We start from the raw sequence: 22,335 nt of genomic DNA on the forward strand, positions 1-22,335 counted from the left end.
TTAGGAGTGTAGATGTTTTAGATTCGACTTATGTTAAGAAAGCTAGAAGTAAACTAAAAAGGACTTTGGCATGTTGTATAAAAAATGATCTTAGTTTATTAGAATTAATGAAAAACGACACTCAATAGGCATAATGGGGAAAAAGGATTCATGTAGTCAACTCCACTTAGTGGGATAAAAGCTTCTAGCTGTTATTGTTGTGATAAAAGATTGATATCCATAATAATTACCTTTTTAAAAGCTTTCAAATTATTGAATCGTGAAAAATCAAGGTTTTCTTGCTTAGGTAACAAATAACTCTGAGAAAGTAAAGTCTTTAGGTGATATTCCAGTGATGAAACAACTAGAATTTTTTCATGATGATTTACCAAGGCTTCCACCAGTGCGAGAAATTGATTTTACTATTGAGCTCTTATGAGGTTTTGAACTTGTATCCAAGGCACCCTACAACATGGCAGTTAAAAAGTTACAAGAGTTGATGTGTCAATTGCAAGAGTTACTAGATAAGGGGTTTATCAAACTTATTACCTCAATTTAGAGAGCTCCAATATTATTCTTGAAGATAGGGGGGAGCCTCTGAATGTTCATGGACTATAAGGAGTAGAAAAAGATTAAAATTAAAAGCAAATATCACTGCCGATGATTGATAACATTTTTGATCAATTAGAAGGGATTTCTGAATTTTTTCAAAGATTAAACTAAGGTCAGTCTATCACGAGTTGAGGATTAAAGAGCATGACATAGCGAAGACAGAATTCAGGACCATATATGAGCACTAAAATTTGTGGTGATGTCATTTTGATTGATGAATACTCTAACAATTTTTATAGATCTGACAAATAGGGTCTCCAAGCATTTTTTGGATACTCTTGTGATTGTCTTTAAAAATGATTTTTTAATGTATTCTAAAGATTAAACTAATCATACAGATCATTTATATGTTGTTTTGTAGGTTTTGAAAGAGAATAAAGTATATGTCAAATTTTCTAAATGTGAATTTTGACTAAAAAAAATGTTGCATTTTTTGGGCATATTATTAGTGGAGATTATATCTCTGTGGATCATAATAAGATCGAGGCAATTGCAAATTGACCAAGACCTACTACTGTTACTAAAGTTAGGAGTTTTCTAGGTCTGGTGGGTTATCACAGACATATATAGAAGAGTTTTCACATATTGCTATGTCATTAACAAGATTAACACAGAAGGCAATGAAGTTTGAATAGTCAGATCATTGTGAGGAGGCTTTACAAAAGCTAAAGTCTTTTTAATGACTGCTCCTTATTGAGTTTTCCTTCAAGTTCAGATGTTTTCAAATTTTTAGTGATGTCTTTAAATTTTTGGGTTACGTACTGATGCAACATAGAAAGATGGTTTTCTATGCTTTAATGAATGCAATAAAAGAATAATGAAAGAAATCACACGTGATTCGGAGCTTGCAGTAGTTGTGGTTACACTAAAGATATGGAGGCACTATCTTGTATGGAAATTACACCACATGATTCAGAGCTTGCGGTAGTTGAGGTTACACTAAAGATATGGAGGCACTATCCTGTATGGAGTCAAATATGAAATATTTACAGATCATCGAATTTTAAAATGTATATTGGCTAAAAAAGAATTGAATATGAGGCTGCGAAGATGGCTGGAGTTTATTAAAGATTGTGATTAAGATATTCACTATCATCCAAGAAATGTACATGTGATTGCAGATGCACTAAGTAGGAAGGTTTCATGTAATTTAAATGGTTTATTTACTTAACAAGAACATTTAAGGATTTGGAAAAGTTGAAGATATCCATAATTAATTATATTGAAAACAATATGGCTCAATTAAATTGTTTGATTGTGCAATTCACTTTGAAAGATAATCGAGAATTCATTAGCCAGAGATAGCAGTGTTCAAAAAATTTTGGAGCAGGTTAATATAGGCAGTTTGGAGAAGCATGTGTTAGTTCGGGGTATTTTATTGAAATATAAAGGCAAGGTTTATGCTCCAAATGTTAATAATTTGAGACAGGAAATTCTATAGAATGCACATTTATCTGGTAACACTATTCACCAGAGCAATAAATGAAACCAAAATCTCAAAGGAACATTTTGGAGGCTAAGATTGAAAGTGTGGAAGAATTTATGACTCTCTTAAATGTCAGCCAGTGAAGGAAGAACATCAGCGTCCTGGAGGTCAGTTGCAGCCTTTCTCAATTTCAAAGTGGAAATGAGAGGAGATTGCTATGGACTTTGTGATAGCGTTGCCTCAATCACGTCGGGGTCGTGAAGCTATTTGGGTAATTTTGACAGATTTACTAATTCTATCAATTTCTTGTCGATTAGACAAACAAATCCAGTTAAGAGATTAGTCAAATTATATATGGATCAAATTGTGAGATTGCATGGAATGTTAAAGTCTATTGTCTCTGACTAAAATGATAACTAATTCCAAATTGTGGAAGAATATTTAGGAAGCTTTGCGCACCAGATTGACTTTCAACACAGCCTCACCCTCGGACAAATGGCCAGCCAGAAAGAACTATTCAGACTTTGGAAGATCTACTAAGTTTGTGTCGTTCAATTTGATGAAGGATAGGAATCACATATGTCTGTAGTAAGATTTGTTTACAACAACAGTTATCAAGCTAGTATAGGGATGGCTTTATATGAAGCTTTGTATGGAAGAAAGTGTAGGACACCTTTATGTTAGGTTAAAGCCGGTGAAAAAAGGTTCATTGGAGGTAAATTAGTTGACGATGCTACTGAGAAAATTAGACTTATCAGAGACATACTAAAGGAAGTACAGGATAGGCAAAAGAAATATTACAATGTCAAGCACATACTAGTGATGTTTGAAGTTGGAGAATTTGTCATTATCGAAGGAAGTCCATTGAAGTGTGTATAATGTTTTGGGAAAACAGGAAAACTTAGCCCAAGATATGTACGTCCATATCAGATTGTGGAGAGGATTATAAGTGTGGCTTACTGATTGACTTTACTAACCTATATGCAAGGAGTACATAATATTTTTTTATATTTCTTTACTTGGAAAGTATATTGCGGATGAAACAAGTAAAGTGATAGCTGACTAAATTGATATTATTGGAATTCAACAGAATAATTTTGTTGATATCAAAAGAGAGATAAATACAGGATACAACAATTATAAAATAAAAAAATACATAAACTAAAAAGTACATAAACAGGAAAATACATAAAGTAAGAAGTATTTGAAAAGGAAAGGAAATAACTAAAAGTTAATAATGCAACATAAATAAATTCTAATAATTCTAATACTCCCACTCAAGTTGAAGCAAGAATGTCAATCATATTCAACTTGGATTTGAAGTCGTCAAACAACGGCCGAGGAAGATGTTTTGTAAAGATATCTGCAATTTGAGTAAAGGATGGGCAAATGGAACACAAATCTCCCCAGAATCAAGCTTCTCCTTGATGAAATGATGGTCAATCTATACATGTTTTATGTGATCATGTTGGACTGAATTATGAGCAATGTTAATCGCGGTTTCATTATCACAGAACAGGTGTAGAGAAACAAAGACCAACATATATAACTCGCTGAGCATGATGCTCAACCAAAGAGCTTCACATATTCCGAAAGACATAGAAGAAATCTCGGCTTCTGCAATGCTACGAGAAATCACCAAATGTTTCTTGCTTTTCCAAATGATAAGGTTTCCCCACATGAAGGAGCAATAACTCGAGGTAGATAGTCAATCATGGACGGACCTAGCCCAATCAGCATTTATATAAACTGCAATAGAGCGAGAGGTCTGCAAAGACAACAACAAACCTAAGTCTGGTGTGTCATTTAAGTAGTGGAGAATCTAGTGTGCAGCACTGAGATGGTGCTCATAGGGGTCATGTATGAACTTGCTTACAATACCACCGTAACAGATGTCGTAGCACATGTGGGCGAGCTAAATAAGTTTACCCACAAGGCATTGATAGCGTGTCTTATTCACTGGAACGGCATTGGGAACATCTGTAAATTTTTCATTTTGATCCATTGAAACAGCAACCGGTTTGTAAAGGAGAAAGTTAGTCTCGGTTAATAGGTTCATCACATTGCGTTGAAAAAGATAAATGCCCTAAAAGAACAGAGCAACTTCCATGCCTAAGAAATATCGGGGAGACCCCAAATCCTTAATTTCAAAAGATACGGCAAAGAATCCTTGATCAGACTCCAAGGCTGTCGGATCGTTACCTGTGGGCTATAATATCATCACTATAGACAATGAGAATGACAATATGGCCATTGGAGGAATATCGAATGAGAGAATGGGCTTGAGAGAATGACCCATTACCACCTGCGCGAACTTGTCGAGGCGGCCGAAGGGAGTGCATCAGTCCGTCAAGGGACTTTTGCAGTCGACACACTTGTCCAAAGGAAGTAGAGTTAGGGCCCGCAGAAAGAGAGATATACACCTCCTCTGTGAAATTGTCATTAAGGAAAGCAATCTTGACATCCAGTTGGAGTAAGGGCCAATTTTGATTCATGACAAGGGATAACTGAACTTGAATAGTGTTTAACTTAGCAACCAAAGCAAACTTCTCCTCATAGTCAACTCCACAGGTTTGTGAGTAGTCTTTAGCGACCAACCGCGCTTTATTACGTTCAAAAGATCCATCAAAGTCAAATTTGGTGTTGAAAATATGCCGAAGCAAACTTCTCCTCATAGTCAACTTCACAGGTTTGTGAGTAGCCTTTAGCGACCAATCACACTTTATTACATTCAAAAGATCCATCAGAGTCAAATTTTGTGTTGAAAATATATCGAAGCAAACTTCTCCTCATAGTCAACTCCACAGGTTTGTGAGTAGCCTTTAGTGACCAATCACGCTTTATTACGTCCATAGGATCCATCAGAGACAAATTCAGTGTTGAAAATATACCGACAACTCATGGCTTTCTTTCCCCGTTGAAGCTCAACAACATCCCATCTATTATTTCACCGAAGGGCATTCATCTCATTCATTATTGCAACCTACCATCGCAAACCTTACTTCAACAGTTGATGAAAGACGATAATTCATCAAGGAAGAGCCAAATGCTTTGGAGCGGGGATAATCCACTCAATGAAGTGGCAAATGCTTTAGGATGACGATAAGCTGTGGAATGAAACATATTTTGCCATGAAATAAAGAGAGCGTGTCTGATTACGTACCTCAATGGTAGAACTCACCTTCTCATTCGGAGCAGGAGTAATCCACTCAAGTTGATTGTAGTACTGCATATGCCAGCTGGAGTGGATTCCAAGACCTGTAAGGAGGCAACGGGCTAAAGAGTAGGAACATTGGGACAAGACTCAACCGAAGGTTTGATGCACTGAGTATAGACACTGAGGGTGGATGGAAAAGATGTTGGTCTGGTTGGTGGCGGATCCAGTGGGACTAAGGGTTCCTTAATAATAGTGGCTGGAGGTGTAGGTGGAATATCCATCGGAGTCGAAAAAATCTAGCTCCCCCGCACTTGGGGCGGTGTTAGGGAAGTAGGGCAACACTTTCAAAGAATGAAATATCGACACTCACATAAAGTTTATTTGTGATAGAATCAAGGCACCGATAGCTTTTTTGAGTGGCAGAATGTTCGAGAAAGACATTTGATTGAACGGGGATCAAATTTACTACGAGTTGGGGCAATCTTCTAAACAAAAGTTGTGCACCCAAATATTTTGGAGTCCAAAGTGGTGAAGAACCGATTGATAAAAAAACACGATATAAAGACGGCTAATGGACTCCAAAAGTTGTGAATTTTTGTGGGACTCTATTGATGAAATATGTGGTGATAAACACGGACTCATTCAAAAAATATTTCGGGACATTATATTGAAAAATAATGGAACGAGCAGTTTTAAGAAGATCCCAGTTTTTACGCTCGACTACCCCATTTTGTTGAGTCCGTACAATAGCTATGATGGGGGATGCCCTTACCAAGAATTATCCCAATATAGAGTTAAAAAATTCACGGCTATTGTCAGTCTGAATGATTTCAATTGGCTTAAAATGAATAAGTGAAATTATTTTAAGATGACCAAAACTTCAGATTTTTCTTTATCCAAGTCATCCAAGTGTGGTCATCAATCAAAGTAAGAAATCAATATTTTTTTAATTTTATTTGTAAACATCAAATGATGCAACTGTTTTAAATATTGAAAATTGGAATGATCCAAATGATAATGTAAAAGCAAAATAGGACGTTCGGTGGACAGGGAAAAACTACAACCACTAGATGGAGTATCCTCGTCAGCAATGCATTTCCCTTGGAAGAAGTAGAGCTCGACTACCTGCTTAGCAGTTTCAATCATCCTCCCAGAATGACAATCTTGAAAGACAAACATCTGCAGAAAATGTCATATGTAAACTTACTCACAAGAGGTTATACTTCAACATAGGTACGTGTAACATGTATTTTAAAGTCAGTTTGACTGTTAGAACAACACTCTTTACCCGCAATGGAATTACAGGAGTGTCGGCAATTTTCAATCTCTCTCAGAGCACGGAGAATATGTCGTGAAGAATTGACCTGAATCAAATCCATAGATTATAAGAAGCAAAAGCAGAGTGTCGTAAAAATGCTACCTTGACGGATATGAGAGGTTGACGGGCCGGAAGAGACTTGACTAAATCCAAACAGCATAATTAAGTGCTCCATCTAACTCTTAATGCGGCTGGTGATCCAAGGATGCTTCGAGTGGGAGGCGGTTGTACCATCATGGATTTTGAGGTCGTAACAAGACCCTTAACAGCGGAGGATTTGGCTGAAGGTTTATTTGTTGGTTTACAGTGGAGCTTGCAACACTTGTCACAGGTATGGTGGGGTTTGTGACAGAAATCACACGTGGAGTGATTGGCCAACGATGGCCTGAAAGAGAGACCAAGGCGAAAGGTTCGGCTGAAGGAGTGAAGATGCAGAGCATGACAAGTCTCCTGATTTCGATGAATGTCGGAGAATGATGCTCGAGTTGAACGGGATCCCAACCAAGAATACGGCCTCGAACTTCATCGAAAACCTTGTTTAGGCCGGCCAGGAATTGGAACACATTATCTTTTTTCAAAAATTTTTGGATTAGGGAAAAATCAGTTTGAGTGTCTCAAGTGTAGTCGTATTGGAGATCGCATTTTGTCCATAAAGCAACCAAGTCATTGTAGGACTGTGTGACGGTCCTTGATCTTTGTTTTGCCTCGCGGACTTATTAAAAACCTCATAGAGTTGGTCAGAATTTCCTATGTCAGATTAGGTATCAAGAACTGCAATCCAGAGGGCACTTGTTGATGGAAAAAATAGGTATAAATGGTCAATCGAAGTCACCATCGAATTATTCAGCTACGACATCACCAAGGAATTCTCCACTTCCCCGCTGCATATGTCGAGTTAGTCTTCAGAGGTTCGTGAATCATACCTGTGAGATGGTCGAATTTCCTACATCATTTGAAGAATAATGACAGCCTGGGACCATTGCAGAAAATTATAGTTGTTAAGTTTGTGGGTGGTGATCATAAAGTTCATGTTATTTTTTAAGTTCTTTGGTCTACAAAGGGATTGAATTCGGTATCGATCCTCTGGTAAACTCAAGTGCACTATCAATAGGAGGCTCAATGGTGGAGTTTGCCATGATTTCGACTGAGCAAATAATAAGGTTGGGATGTCAAGACATAGAAAGAGTAGAATTGCAGGAGGAAGAGACGGTAGCGAGAGGATCAGCGGCGAAGGATAGATTTGGTTGCAAGAAGGTGCTCCAGCGGTCCTAGAGCGAGATTGAGATGGCTGGAGGGAAGTCCGGCTGCTAGAAACACCTACCGGAAGGATCAGTGGCAGCAAGCCTCAAAAAATTGGTGACGGGAAAGCCTGCAGGGAAGCCAAGGCTGAAAACAACACATGAAGGGCCTAGTGGCGGGAGATCGACAAGGAAGAGGAGAACCAGCGATATGAGAACCTACAGGAGATGGCCTGCAAGAAGTGTCAGCAGCTAGGGTGGTGTTCTGATGACAGCTAGGGTTAAATTGTTTACTCTGATACCATGTTGAAATTCAGCATGATAATTTTATTGATATTAAAAAGATATAAATGTAGGATACAAGAGTTATAAAATAAGAGTAGCATAAACAAGAAAATACATAAACTGTGAAATATCTGAAAAGGAAAGGAAATAACTAAACGCAAATAACGGAACATAAATAAATTCTAATAATTTTAATAGAAATACAACCTGATTTGACTTGTATAAAAGAGCTTGAAAGGATCCTGGAATAAGATGGTACAAAGCTTCATAATAGAGAGATTTCGTTTGTGAAGATTTTATGAAAGCACGGATCGAAGAAAAATGTCACTTGACAGAAAAAACATAAACTATGAAATAATGGACCTCCCGAGTATGGTCGAGCCCAAATTGAAGAGGAAAGGACTTCTTCTGTAGGTGCTTGCGTGAGTAATTGACACCGAAGATGGAAGGAGAAAGAGACGGAGGCATCGAGTGCGTACAAGGGAAAAAGAGCTCGTGCCCAACCAGAGGAGAATAAGCCTGAATTATTTGGGATAAGGGGCCCCGAACCAAGTTCAACAAGTTAAGGTGAGTTATTTGATTTTTTTTAGTTTTAATTATATAAATTTAATATATTAATCTGTTATATTAATGAAATATAAGGTTTTATCAATTTAAAACAGATATTTCAAGTGGAAGGTTTAGGTGGGAGCAGAAGAAAGGCGACTCGTGATCGTGCGGGTAAGGGCAGAGGATCAAAATTGTTTAAGGTTTAATTTAAATAAATGTTTGCTTTTATAATATTATAATAGGACCCTTTAATCAAAACACATTTACTTCGTAAGAATGGGAGGCAAAAATTATTGATGTCATACAATAAGGAGAAGATAAATGTTGAAGTTTTATTTCCATAAAATAATTGATAATGTAAATGCTTATTTGAGGTTTATATTAAATTGAAGACTGACAAATTCTTAGGTTTTGCCATTCAATTAAGGATAAAGTGAATATTTATACATTTTATCTAATTATATAAATTAGTTTAATTATGGTAAAATCAATTTCATATCAATTTATAAATTAATTTTACTGATTTTAATTTGTCAAACTATTTAATTAAAGAACGATAGAGAGATTGAAATTTGTTTGTGCTTCAGGAAGTGAAGGAAATAAATATTTCAAAGGTCACTTAAAATTTAAGGAGAGTAGTCATATCAATTGAGATAAGTAATTACTTTCTTATTGACATTAGATTAATGATTTAATTAGAAGTTGCATTTCTATATGATCAAAGTGATATTGCATTATGGTTTTAAAAATAAATATTTCATTTATGTTTTACATTTTGAATGTTTGAATGTTTACAAATGGAAGGAAAAAAAATTGGCATATGAAAGTCTATTTAAGTGATTTTTAAATTGATATAAAATGATAAGTAAAGACTTAAATCAATCAGAATTTACCCCTAGATGGTACTGACAGAGCACATGATATACAAAAACAAGAAAAAAAAATATAAAAATGATAAAGATGTACCTTGGGGTGCAAAGTTTTTCGGGTGCCTACTGTTATAATTTAGAATATACCTTCGAATTTAACGGTAATCCAGATATGAATTCTTAAAGGGGTTAAAAAACGTCACGACCCAGCCCAGGACTTGGATTAACTAAAAGAACAGACGATCAGATGAATTAATATTTTAATGTACAAAAGAGCCACTACTAAAATGAATTAAAATAAAACAGCTAAATTTACCTCATTTCTAGTTGTTCACATTTTCTGTAAATATTACTCTGTTATTGCTAATCTCTTAATCAAATAATTTAAACCTGAAATAATAGTTTCAAATAACAATAAGCTAAATAAAGCTAGTGAATACTCATACCCCTAAACTATAGTAATTCAATGAAAAAAAAGCAAACATGCATGTCAATTAAACTGTGTAAAAATATAAGAGCATTTGATGGTTTTTACTATCCATATCAATATCTTTTTAATCCGTACACATCTGTCACAGGAGCACCGTCTAATTGTACTATTAAAGGTATTTTAATATCAATATACTTTTTCATTTACGTACAAGAGTACCTTAGTGTTTTCCCACTAGTACCATAAAAGGATATCTCCATCATAGTCAAGTGCACATACAAGCAATCAAAATAATAAATCTCATTTTTATTTTCTTTTCATACCATTCAATAACCTGAATTATGGATTTAAATGACATGAAAATATAAGTGACATACACTCAATATGATCAATTGAACTTAAAGAGCCAGAAAAACCAATCTGACCAAATCATAAAGCGAATTGAATTTAGAAGAAACTAAATATTATTATAACTTAAAAGTACAACTACTCACCTCAATCATAGACAAACTGCTCCCTCTTAACTGGAATCACTTCTTTTAAATTAACACCTATAAAATATAAAATATTCAATTATCACTTTGCTTAATTATGGTTTAATTTAATTATATATTATTGTTGTATTACACCAATTTAATTATGATTTCACTACTTAAATTTTAAGTTCAATTATAAAAATTAATATTAATATAAAATATTATTAATTTATACAAAAAAACTTATAGAATTTAAAACCCTAATCTTTCTTTATTGTCGATAGCCTTTTTCTCGATTTAAATCTGAATCTTTTACAGCTTAAATCCTAACATAATTAAACTTCCAATTAAACACACAAACACACACATACATACATATATAACATTTTCTTAATTTATTTAATTAAAAACCTTAAACTTTTCTTTATATATTCCGGTTGACTCTTTCACGCACGCAAGCAAGGTTCATTGGCTTCGGCTCCCTTTTTCTTCCTCTAACTTCAATCACAGCTCAACTATTCAGCATTGCATGCATGTGTGCGATTCTCCTTCCTCGTCGCACCAGAATCACTCTACTAGGGTTTCGAGTTCTACTTCCCTTGCAACCGGTTGAAGGTTTCGTGCGAGCAGCTTCCCTCTTTCCTTCCTCCCTTCGACTCAGTTGGGGTGAGGAAATCCTCAAGAAAAAACCTTAGGGCGTTCGATCAATCTTTGTGAGCCATACGAACCTCCCCAAAATGAGGAAATGGTTGATCGAGGTGAGCCGCAACCTTCCTTTTCCCCTCTCCTCCTTTCTTCTTCTTTTGGACTTGTCGGCCTCAACTTCGTATACTCCTCTCGATTTCTCTCCCTCTCCAACGATCACTTGCACTTTGTTTCTCTCATTCGGTTTCTGCTCTCTTCGGTAGGGATATGCGATTCCTAAGAAGCAAAACAAAGAGGTCATTATACTTATGTCTATTCAATTATTGATTTATCATTTTTAGTGGTTGTTACAAAAAAGGTAAATACTTAATTTGAGACGAGAATGGGTAAATTTAAAATAAAAGCATAAAGATTTATTAAGTAATAAACTAGTTTTCTTTTGACAATTCATGAATAGCATTTACATATGAATTTAATGCATAATAAGATTGTAACAGCTCACTAAACAGTGAAAAACTGTAAATTGATGGGTCTGGAAAGAGTTTTAGTTTACTGGTGAACTACAACTGATAGGTACTATCTTGTGATATGATTGTAGTTTTCTCTTTATATTGCTTGCTTCTCGGTAGAGATATTGTTGCGTGTGGATTACGATGTTTTTTATTTGAAAACTATATTGCTTCTTGAAGATTTAAATTTCTATTTAATATATTTTGTGGCATCTTAGTGACTCTTTAATAAATTAAAAGTTATGAAACTCTATGAAATATTAATGAAAGGTTAATATCGTCCAACCGTAAATCTTGACTTGGTTAATTATAAGCTATCAAGCTGGGTCATGACAGCTTCAGTGCCCCATCTCAACCCAAAAACTCCAAAACAGTATTTCTGCAACATTGCATTGTTAAGTTGAAACCTTTATGCAGAAAAAGTTTTAGCATAAGAAAAGAAACCAGTTGCCATCTTTTGAAACGTCTGAATAAACAAGGCCAGCTAATGATTTGGCCTGGGGCTGAAAGGTGCCTGAAACTTACAAGGTATAGGGCATTCAAAATTAATTCAAATTAAATTCACAGACTGCTCAAGTTAAGAGAATGTAAAAGAAAAAGAAACTAAAACATACAGCCTCCTCTCACTAAGCCATACTCATCCATAATAGTCAGTTGAGATGACGGACCTCAAAGGTTCATCCATCTGATGCAATTTTAGCCATGCTGCCAGGATAAGAGCGGCTAATTATACATTTCTATTACAGAACACTTACTATACATAGATATCAGATTATGTGAAGTGCCATGACAAACACCAACTTTTTTCAAAGGGTGAAATAAAAGGCTGTTTAGAAGAGTATCACAATAATATAGAAAAATCACCAAAAGTCGTTAACACACCTGCGGAGAAGATAAATGACCGGAAAGACCAAGACCAATCTGAAACTCTGCAACCTGAATGTAACCAGTTCAAATTTTAAAATAATTGTACAAAAGGGAGTAGGATACTTTATGTAATAATATTATCTAACAATAAGCAAAGTTAAAAAAGAAAGAAAAAATTCTAAACTATTCAGTATTTGTATAATGAAATAGATTGCTGGGACAAACTTATTGCAATGCGCTCTGTTCCATTGTTCTATATATTAACAAGGTGCTTTTTATTCTACGAAGAAACTGAAATTTAAGATCTATCTGAGGCTGCTTTTCACAAGTTTGCTTATCAACAGCTGCCACATTACTATTTGGTTACAATTTTCTTGTCTTTTACTGAAATAAATTTAGTGAGACTCAATATATTATAATTAGATCTACGCGAAAGTGATAGCTATAGAAAAGCTACTGTTCAACTTCTAAAAAAAATTATATAATTAAAAAAAATCAACTTTTCTCACGATAGCTCTAATGCTACTTTTACAAACAAGTGTAGCCACCAAAAACAGACCCATTGTCTGACAACAGTTTTGATAATATGCTAGCTGAAATAGTTTATAAATCAGCTCAAAAAATTATCACCATCTAATAAAACATATCATTAGAAAGGGGTGCTCTTAAATCCAATTTTTTAGCCCAAATATGAATCATTTGATAGAACATCAGGTTTATTGCTAGAATCTGGTGATATCCTTATCTATTCCAACTGGATATTTTTAAATTCGTATAATCCCAAATGATATGGCCATGGTATTCTAACTTTTTAGACACCATAATATAGTTTACCCTCTCGCTTTTCAGCCTTACATACTGCAGAGCCATTGTTCAAAGAAACCAATGCAGGTTTAACTATGTTCAAAAGGAAGTTTTCTTGACAAACCGTAAGAAAATATTTGTAACCTGATATGCAACTCATATATCCTATATGATCCTCAGAAAAAGTAATGATATATTTCTAACAAATTCAGATAAAAAATGGAACAATATATTTTCGGAAATCTTATAGAACAAGATTTGTCCTGATCAAACCATAAGGCTTTATATTATAACTAATAAGGCTATGTAAACAACAGAGAAAGCACCGATCCAATAATAGCATAATTGCTGCAGGGCTTTCCCCCTTCCCTCTATGGATGGAGGTTCAGGATTTTTTTGGCACGGAGACAGGAAACGGGCCAGCCGAGTGAACCGGCTGGCTTGGGGGACCAGTCCAAGCTTCCAAAGTACCGGGCAACCTCATACGACCCGGGCTGCCTTTCCTTTCCTATTTCCCGCCCCGTCACACCTCGCGCTCAATCAAGTGGCATATTGGGAAGGGCAGCATTGCAGCCAATCCCTTTCCCCTCCTTTTTCAGTAATTTTCTTATGGGAGCTTTCCTTTTTTGTTTTTTCCCTATGAGAGTCTTTAAATTACTGTTTTCAAGATTTAGGGTTTAGTTTTTGTTGTGTATCGCTTTCAGATTCCTATGTGGAGTCATTTTTTTCATTTGTGAGTTGTATCCGAGTTGTTGGTGGTGCTCCGGCTATATCCTACTTCAAGGTGGTGATTGAATATTCCTTTTTATTTTTCCCTAAACCTTACCTTCCCTTCCCCCTTGGCCGTCAGCCACCCCGATCCTTCCCCAACTGCCTCCAGCCAACTTTCCAGCCTCCAAACCAACTGTCCAGCACCTCCAAACCAGCTGTCCAGCCCGACAACCCGTTGCTCTGCAGCCAAAGCTGTCGTCCAACGCTCCATCAATTCTGCCACCACCCCCCGAGCACCGCTAGCCATCCCGATCCACCTAGCCAATCCCTACCACCCTTGGGATGCACTTTCGAGGTGTTCAGTTTCGTCATTTTATGTTTAGGTGATGTTACTTTCATTTTGTGTGTGTTGTAACCCTATTTACCTATTAATAAAAGTTTCTTTTGTGGTTCGAATTTATCCTCCGATATCGCTTGGTATCAAAGCTAGCCCAAACCAAGTCCTATCCTAGAATTTCCTAGCATCTGCTATAAACCAAAACTTTAGTTCTTACCAACAAATATCTTTTCCACAACCCAAACCCGACAAAAAATTCCCTTTCTTATTCTTAAACCTTAGCCATACCACCAGCGAGATACATGTCCGAGCCCACCCGAGAGGAGATACGGCGAGAGATCCGCCGACTTCAGTAGTGGATTACAGGCATTGAAGATGTTCAATGGGAGGTTACCCTCGATCGTTATCGGGAGAGTCGAAGAAGAGATTGAGAAAATATGAAGATGAAGCGGGAGACACGGACTAATTCCTACCAGCTCGCTACTGCAGAGTCTAGCTTTAGAAGTGGAGGGACCACAACAACAAGTGGCCCCACATTTTCCAGGCAGGGGTCAACCTCAAGATCTTATAGCCAGAGTGCACCCGAGGGATCACCCAAAACGACCGCGTAAGAGGACAAACTGATTCAGAGTAGGAAACAGGTGAGACCCGACCACATCCCTAAATCACTCACAGCCAGGAAGTCTCGCAAATGCCACCGATTTGAGCATTTGGAAACATAATGCACCACAAAGGGAGAGATCTATTTCACTGAGCAGGGTGTTGTTGAAAAATTGGGCAATGACAGTTGATACGAGAGAAAATGAAGACTTCCAGGAGGATTATCCACATGCAACTAGTGAGGAAGAGACGCCACCAGTTCTAGTGGACCCTGAGATAGAGAGTACGAGGAGTAGAAGAAACAGGTTACCACTGAAATGGCTCGATACATGATCGTTGAGAATACTTATTTTCCTACAGTTTCAGCTCAGAATATGCCAAAAGAAGACGGATACCTATTCTATCAGAATGTGTTCTGGAATCGTAACGCCGACATGATCGACCTACTGAGGGACTTGATGTCGTGTCACGAGGAGCCATAAGCTTCGATTAATAAAGTCAAGGCTCCAACCCCAAGAAACTGACACGGGGCTTTCCCCCTTCCCGCTACAGATGCGGGTGCAGGATTTTCCCCCACGGAGGGGGGAAACGCAGCCGACTGAACCGATTGGCATGGGGGACCAATCCAGAGGACCCAATCCAAGTTTCCAAAGTACCGAGCGACTTCTTACGACCCGGGCAGTCTTTCCTTTTACGTCTCCCACTCCGTCACACCTTTCGCTCGATCGAGCGACATATTGGGAAGGGTGACATTGCTGCCAATACTTTTCCCCTCCTTCCTTGGTGAATACCATATGGGAGCTTTCCGTTTCTATTTTTCCCTTGTGAGAGTCTTTAAATTACTGTTTTTTTGGATTTAGGATTTAGTTCTTGTTGTGTATGGCTTTCAGATTCCTGTGTGGAGTCCTTTCTCCCTTAGTGGGTTGTATACGAGAAGGTGGTGGTGCTTCGGTTCTATCCTACTCCGAGGTGGTGATTGTATTTTCACTTTTATCTTCCCTAAGCCTTCCATTCCCTTCCCCCTTAGCCGCCGGCCACCCCAATCCTGCCCCAACCACCTCCATCCCACTTTCCAACATCCAAACCTGTTGTCCAGCCCCTCCAAACTGGTTGTCCGCAGCCCGATGTTCTGCAGCCAAACCTGCCACCCAACACTCCATCTTTGTTGTTGCCACCCTGCTAACCATCCTGATCCACTTAGCCAACCTCTACCGCCCTTGTGACGCACTTTCAAGGTGTTTCAGTTTGTTATTTTATGTTTGGGTGATGTTATTTTCAGTTTGTGTGTGTTGTCACCCTATTTCCCTATTAATATAAGCCTCTTTTTTGTTTGGGTTTCTCCTCTAGTATCATAATTGCAAATTTATCTTAGATGTTGCTAAAAGATTACAGGCAGGTGTTACTGTGAAAAAATTCCAAAGGCAAGAAATCAAGATGATTGGAAAGTACATACAGGCATAATCTGCACAGCTCTTAGGCAACTTTCATAAGCTTCACTCAGGGAATAGTTCCTTCAAAAAAAATTTTAATAAGACAAGGTAGAACCCAAGAATTAATGCACCAAATTGATTATGTTTTCAATTGCGGAAAAAAAAAATTACCGGTCATGCGAAGCTACTGACATGCCAGCCCATGGTAATGCTAAGGAGGGATCTAAACTTCTAGCACGATGAAATGCTTGACTAGCCAAATTATTTTCACCAATTTTTATGTAAAGCTGCAAAACACAACATAAGATGAATAACTACTGATAGGAAAAAAAAAGAAAAAAAAAACGCCATTACCTTCCCGAGATATGCCCATGATACAGCCAAAGAAATATCCAATTGCAATCCCCTGATAAGAGCATGCTGCTTAAGGGCATAATCATTTGTTACACAGGCCAGTATAACCCAAAACTCACAATTAACTCCCTCAAAAACTAAGCTTCCCAAAGACATCCTCTCGGGTAACTGACTGGTGAATATAAATTGAAAAGTTAACAAGCTATATGAAATATCAAATGAAAACTTAGGTATTCAACAGATAATCCGTACTGAGTATCATGCTCTGATTTATCTCTCTCATCCAAAGCATAAATGAGATCCAGCGTGATTGCAATATCAGCATATAAATTGGACAGCCATGGGGTCAAATGCAAAGCTCGTTGATACAAGAGCCTTGCATTTTTTGCAGCTGAAAGGCATCTATTTTTCCAGTCATTGATGCTTTCTTTGCAAGCCTCCTCATCATTGTGGTTATTAGTAATCTTGCACTCCCATGGTAAGCATTTTGCATAAGCAATCTGTTAAGAAAGGACAAATCATACTGATAAATGTTGTTATAACAGTTGAAAACACAAAAAAACACTTTATACGGTAAATTCGAACTTGATACCTTAAATATTTGCTTCATTGAATATTTTCATCAAAATTTCTACAAAATAAATGTGTTTTCTTAACATATTTATTTATTTTTGTCAGATTAATTTTGTAATAAGTGACTAAGGCAATCACCTCATTGATTATATTTTATGCTTCTTCTTGAGCACCGGAGGATTCTCCTACTTCTATTTTAGAAGCAATGTTGCATAGGTATGTTAAAAAGTTTAACGTTTTAGGGGATAATTACCGTCTCTCCTCCCACACGAAGGATTCCCTCTATAACCCGTTGAATTTGGGGGCCCATGGAAGCTATCCTCATTGGGCTTGTCCACCCCTAGTTTTCCTTATTAAAATTCTCAAGTTAAAAAATCTATTTGATTTGAAATTAATTCAATGTCAAAATCAAAAATATAAAATTGAGCTTGACAATTATAAAATAATAATCTAAAAGCCAAATTACAACATCATTTCTAATGATAATTTTAATAGCAATACAATCAATGTAATGTAGGTATTTTTTTCCTTAAGTAAATAGTCCTGAAGCTTGGACATTCGCTTAACAATGGTTAACATTTTTAAATAGTAAAAAATTTTATTTGAATAGGATTTCATCTTGTAGAACTGAATCTTTTTAATTTTTACATTCGAGTTTTTTTATATGAGAATACATCTATGTCGTAAGTTAGAAGTATCAGTTTAAACTATCTCAAAACTAGTTGGATTGTCAAGTTTAAACAAGTTAACTTTTTTAATCCTTCCAGGATTTTCTCAATAATATTAGCATAAATGTATGTCCATGGCGATGGATTCCCATTTAATCTATCAAATAAAAGCGCACCATCTATAACTTTTTAATTATAAAAATATACAATATAAGATAATACTCCAATACAAATTAATTAATTTTTACCTTAAACAATAATTGAAAATTTATTATCAAATTTTATTGTTCTATTTATTAAGATAATAGAATCATAGAAAATAATAAAAAATTTATTTTTAAAAAGAAATTGACAAATCAATTTTTTTAAAATAGCATTTAATTATTTATAAATATGTAAAATCTTACTTAATAATTTCTTAAAATATTTAAACATTGTCTATATAAATGAATATGTATTTAAAGTACATATTGAATATAATATATTGAAATTTCGACAGGGCATTTTAATTTCAAAGGGTATTACATTTTATTCGTGATATCTGAAGGAAGTGATGAAGGTTATTTTATGTATATCATATTTTTTTATTTGAATTTGTCAATATCAATTTTTCAAATCAATTTTAAAAAATATTTTAGTTTAATGTAATTGACTATGTATATTTTTTATTATGGATTAGAAATTTCATCCTTTTTAAAATTTTATTTATTAATCTATAATTAATAACTAATCAAGATTTTTTCTCTTTACATTTCAACAGCATTCAAAAATATAATATTGTACAACTCTAAGAAGAATAAGAATTACGAATAATTCCTTTAATTAGAAAATCAACTATTTCTTGTTTATAAAATTCTTGATATTTTTTACTCATTTGGCAAGGCCTAATTTTGGTAGAAATATTTCAATCATCAAATTCATTTTCATAAACTAGGAACACAATGGATTTTTTTATTTCAAAAAGTAATAGGATTATCATTAAAGATTACATTTTGGAAGTCCTATTGTTTATTTCTTCTTAATGAGCTTTAAGGTCAACAATAATAGTTTTTGTTCCTTTTTTTTTATTAGCTTTATTTTGGTTCACACTTTATAGTATATATTGGTGCATCAATAATTGGTTTATGATCATTTTTTTTATCATTCAAGAGTTTGGATAATTTCTCTCTTTTTCTAGGATCAAAAATTTGAGATGAGATTTTGATGATCTGCCCTTTTTTCTCTTCATTCAAAAAAAAACTAATCATAACATTATTTTATTATTATTTGTAATAACCTTCTTGCTAGTAATTGTTGCAGAAAGTTTTATCTTTGAAGTTTCAAGAGATAGATTGTTATCATATTCCTCTCATTTGGATAATTCAAAGTTAGAAAAACTTTCGTAAGTGTCAGTTTTAAGCCTTCCTCAACTAATGTATGTGAACTTTTTTCTTGATTATACATTTAGCAATACTTGGACCATTTTATTTCCTTTTTCTTCTTTTCACCATGTAGTTTGGAGGAAGAGGAGGCATTTCAATTTTTATTTTATTAAAAGAATTCTTATTAATAAAGTCTCATGAGATTTTTTTTTTTTTTTTGATAAATTAAGCAATTGATGTCATGAGTGAGGTGATCGCAAAAAACTCCAAATTGTCATTTTTATAGGATTTATTCTCTTTCTATTTCTTGATTGAGCTTGATTTTGGAACATATTTCTAGTGCCTTCTAAATACAATTATTAATTAATCTTACATATATAAGAATCTCACAGGCTTCCCATTTGCGGATTTCATGGATTCCTTTTTTAACTTTTCAACAAATAAATTGTTAAATCATTCTATAAATTTTTACTTCCAATACGGTTGTCCCACATCATGAAATCATTACTAAAATAAACATCTGTGTTTCATCTAAAATAGTATGAGTAGAGCATCTCAATTTTTATAACAAAGGTTCAATTTTTTTCTCAATCATCTAAATTGTTCATGTAAAGTATTATAAAATTAGTAAGAATAAATTATGAATTGCTTACATATTTGGAACATTAATGCCTGTAAGTCTAATTTTTTCTTCATAAATTTTATTTTTAATCAAATGTGAAAGTAGTCCCACTAATTGCCAGACATCACAACCTTGTCGTTTTATTGTCATTGAAAGCGCCTCATGTGTGAAGGCCTAAAAAATGAAATCCTTAAAACTCTAAAAATTTTGATTATGACATGTTTGGCTCAAAAAGCAAAACCTATGTGCATTTGCATAGTGAGAGAAACTCATAGGCAATGCTTGGCAAAGCAATGTATTCATTTTTCTTAGCATGACAATCAAGTTTATATAAGTACTTATGCATGTTGTTCAAATGTAGTAGAATATAATTGCAAATTTCATGCAGATGCACAAACGCTCATACACGCCTTCCTTGGCATAGCAGGATAATAGACTTTCACTATATTGTCTTATGACATCAACGATGTATCTTTCTTGGCATATAAAATAAGCCTAGACTCCTATAGATGCCCTCCTATGGAAGAAAGTTGCCTAAAAGCTCAAAAAAAATCAAACTAACGAGACTCGAACAAAATAATCAAAATGAACATAAAGGCAAAAAGATCTTGATCAAAATAATGAAAAAATATAAAAAATAAATACTCATGCATGTTTTTTTAGCGCAATGGGAAAGCTTATGTTCAAACATCTTCTTATAAATGAAATGAAAGCTTATGTGAGCTTTTTCTGAGCATAATAGGTTATAACACCCTCCATCACAGTGTCTCATGATACCAATAGTGCACGTTTTTCTATGTGCAGTAGAAAGGCATAGCTCTTGTAGACACCTCCTACACCAAAAAAAATGTCAGAGGGCCACCAAAATTTTGTAGAAATACATCCCAAAAAGAATCAATTAAGATAAACCTATCAGGCTAAAATGCAACAAAATTGAATGTTTAACCCATTGAGCAAGTCAACTAGCTCAAATAAGAGTTACAAAGAACTTACAAAGGACTTAACAAAGGCATTGACACATTGCACATTAATAACAGACACAATCTTCCAACTAAGAATGTTCAGAAAATTAAGGGAATTGATTGAACTTGAATGACAAAAGATAATTAAAACAATGCCTCTATTTACTAGAGAAAGAAGATTCTACATAAGAAGATGCTTGAACAATGTGAAATAAAATCTAATTCCTAAATAATACCACAAGATCCATAATAGAAACACACAAGCATACCAAAAAAAAAAAAACTTTAAATCACAAAATAATGTATTTGTACATATCCTAATAAAAAAATTCTCGTGCAAATAACAAAATTTAGAAATTTTCAAATTACATGCATGTATCATGATATATCTTTAAAGATATTTTTAAAAACATGCAATTGCATCATATAAAATGCACCAAAAAACAGTCAACAACATCATCAATCATGCAAATGTATTATATAAATCAACCAAAGGGCATGCACATCATCAAATATTGAATATTTGGATGTGCTTTCATGAAGGGGACAAAATCCAGAATATAAAACCTAAAAAATGTTGTGAGGACTAATATAAAATCAACTTAAATTACCTTGTTTTGAGAAGAGAGCTAATATTTAAAAGATAACTATTTCAAAAAATATTTATTAATCAAATTCAAAAACATCAAGCTACACACTCTCGAGTGGGTAATCTAACCATAGTGCAGGATCTTAACTTCCATGTTTCAACAATTAGAATTGACAAGACATACATCTATGGTAAACATTAATATAATAAATGTCCAGATGAGCTCAATTATATATAAATCACAAACTCAAACCACTACATATAAGAGTAGAGTCCATAATCTTTAATGCAAACAAAACTTTAAAGCTAAAGCAAAAGAGATTACAAACCTAATCCATTGCCAAGAAAAAAAATGCAGAGTTGATAAAATTTAAGCAATCAAAGTTGAATCAAATACCGTACCAATGGCAAAGTTCATAAATTTCAATTAAAGAGGATAATATCATTAAAATGCTCGAGTTATAAGCAAAACACTTTGGGGCATAAATTTAGATAAGAATTTATATATAAAAAAAATTTTAAAAATAATAAATGTTCAACGTAAAATTTACCACTTTACACTTAAAAAAAATCCATGCATCACTCACAATACTTTATCAAGAGTGATAAAATTTAATGTCAACCCAAATTTATAAAAAATCATTGTTATACATACCTCAATGGTCACTCAAAAGATCTCACGCCACACAAAAATGGATTGTGTCCTATGACCATGTGATTTTGCCACTAAATGGCACAAAAAAGAGAGTTTACGGCCAAAGTCTTCCCCTAAATAACACCATTATACTATGATCACAACCAAGGTTCTAATGTTCCTTAATAGTTTATCCAAATTCAGTTGTGATCTTGTCGGCAGCTAAAAAAGTTGTTTTGTGGAGGTCGCCCGTAAGAAGTTGTCGGTCGCCGGAATCGAAATTCCGTCGCCCGTTTCGGAAGGACGTTTTAATTTAGATATATATATATA

At 34.7% G+C, this 22,335-nt stretch overlaps 1 protein-coding gene across 1 annotated transcript in view; it reads right to left on the minus strand.

Annotated features, from left to right (window-relative positions):
- The window catches only part of LOC110021321 (tetratricopeptide repeat protein SKI3), a 92,219-nt gene that overhangs the window by 48,349 nt on the left and 21,535 nt on the right, over positions 1–22,335 (minus strand). The window contains 11 exon segments of the mRNA XM_020719765.1: positions 369–444; positions 5,181–5,275; positions 6,239–6,337; positions 6,463–6,538; positions 6,798–7,060; positions 7,814–7,949; positions 12,376–12,429; positions 16,266–16,323; positions 16,414–16,529; positions 16,597–16,768; positions 16,849–17,096. Coding sequence (XP_020575424.1) covers positions 369–444; positions 5,181–5,275; positions 6,239–6,337; positions 6,463–6,538; positions 6,798–7,060; positions 7,814–7,949; positions 12,376–12,429; positions 16,266–16,323; positions 16,414–16,529; positions 16,597–16,768; positions 16,849–17,096 — 1,393 coding nt within the window.

Source organism: Phalaenopsis equestris, unplaced genomic scaffold (assembly GCF_001263595.1).
Source record: "Phalaenopsis equestris unplaced genomic scaffold, ASM126359v1 Scaffold000133, whole genome shotgun sequence".
NCBI lineage: Eukaryota > Viridiplantae > Streptophyta > Magnoliopsida > Asparagales > Orchidaceae > Phalaenopsis > Phalaenopsis equestris.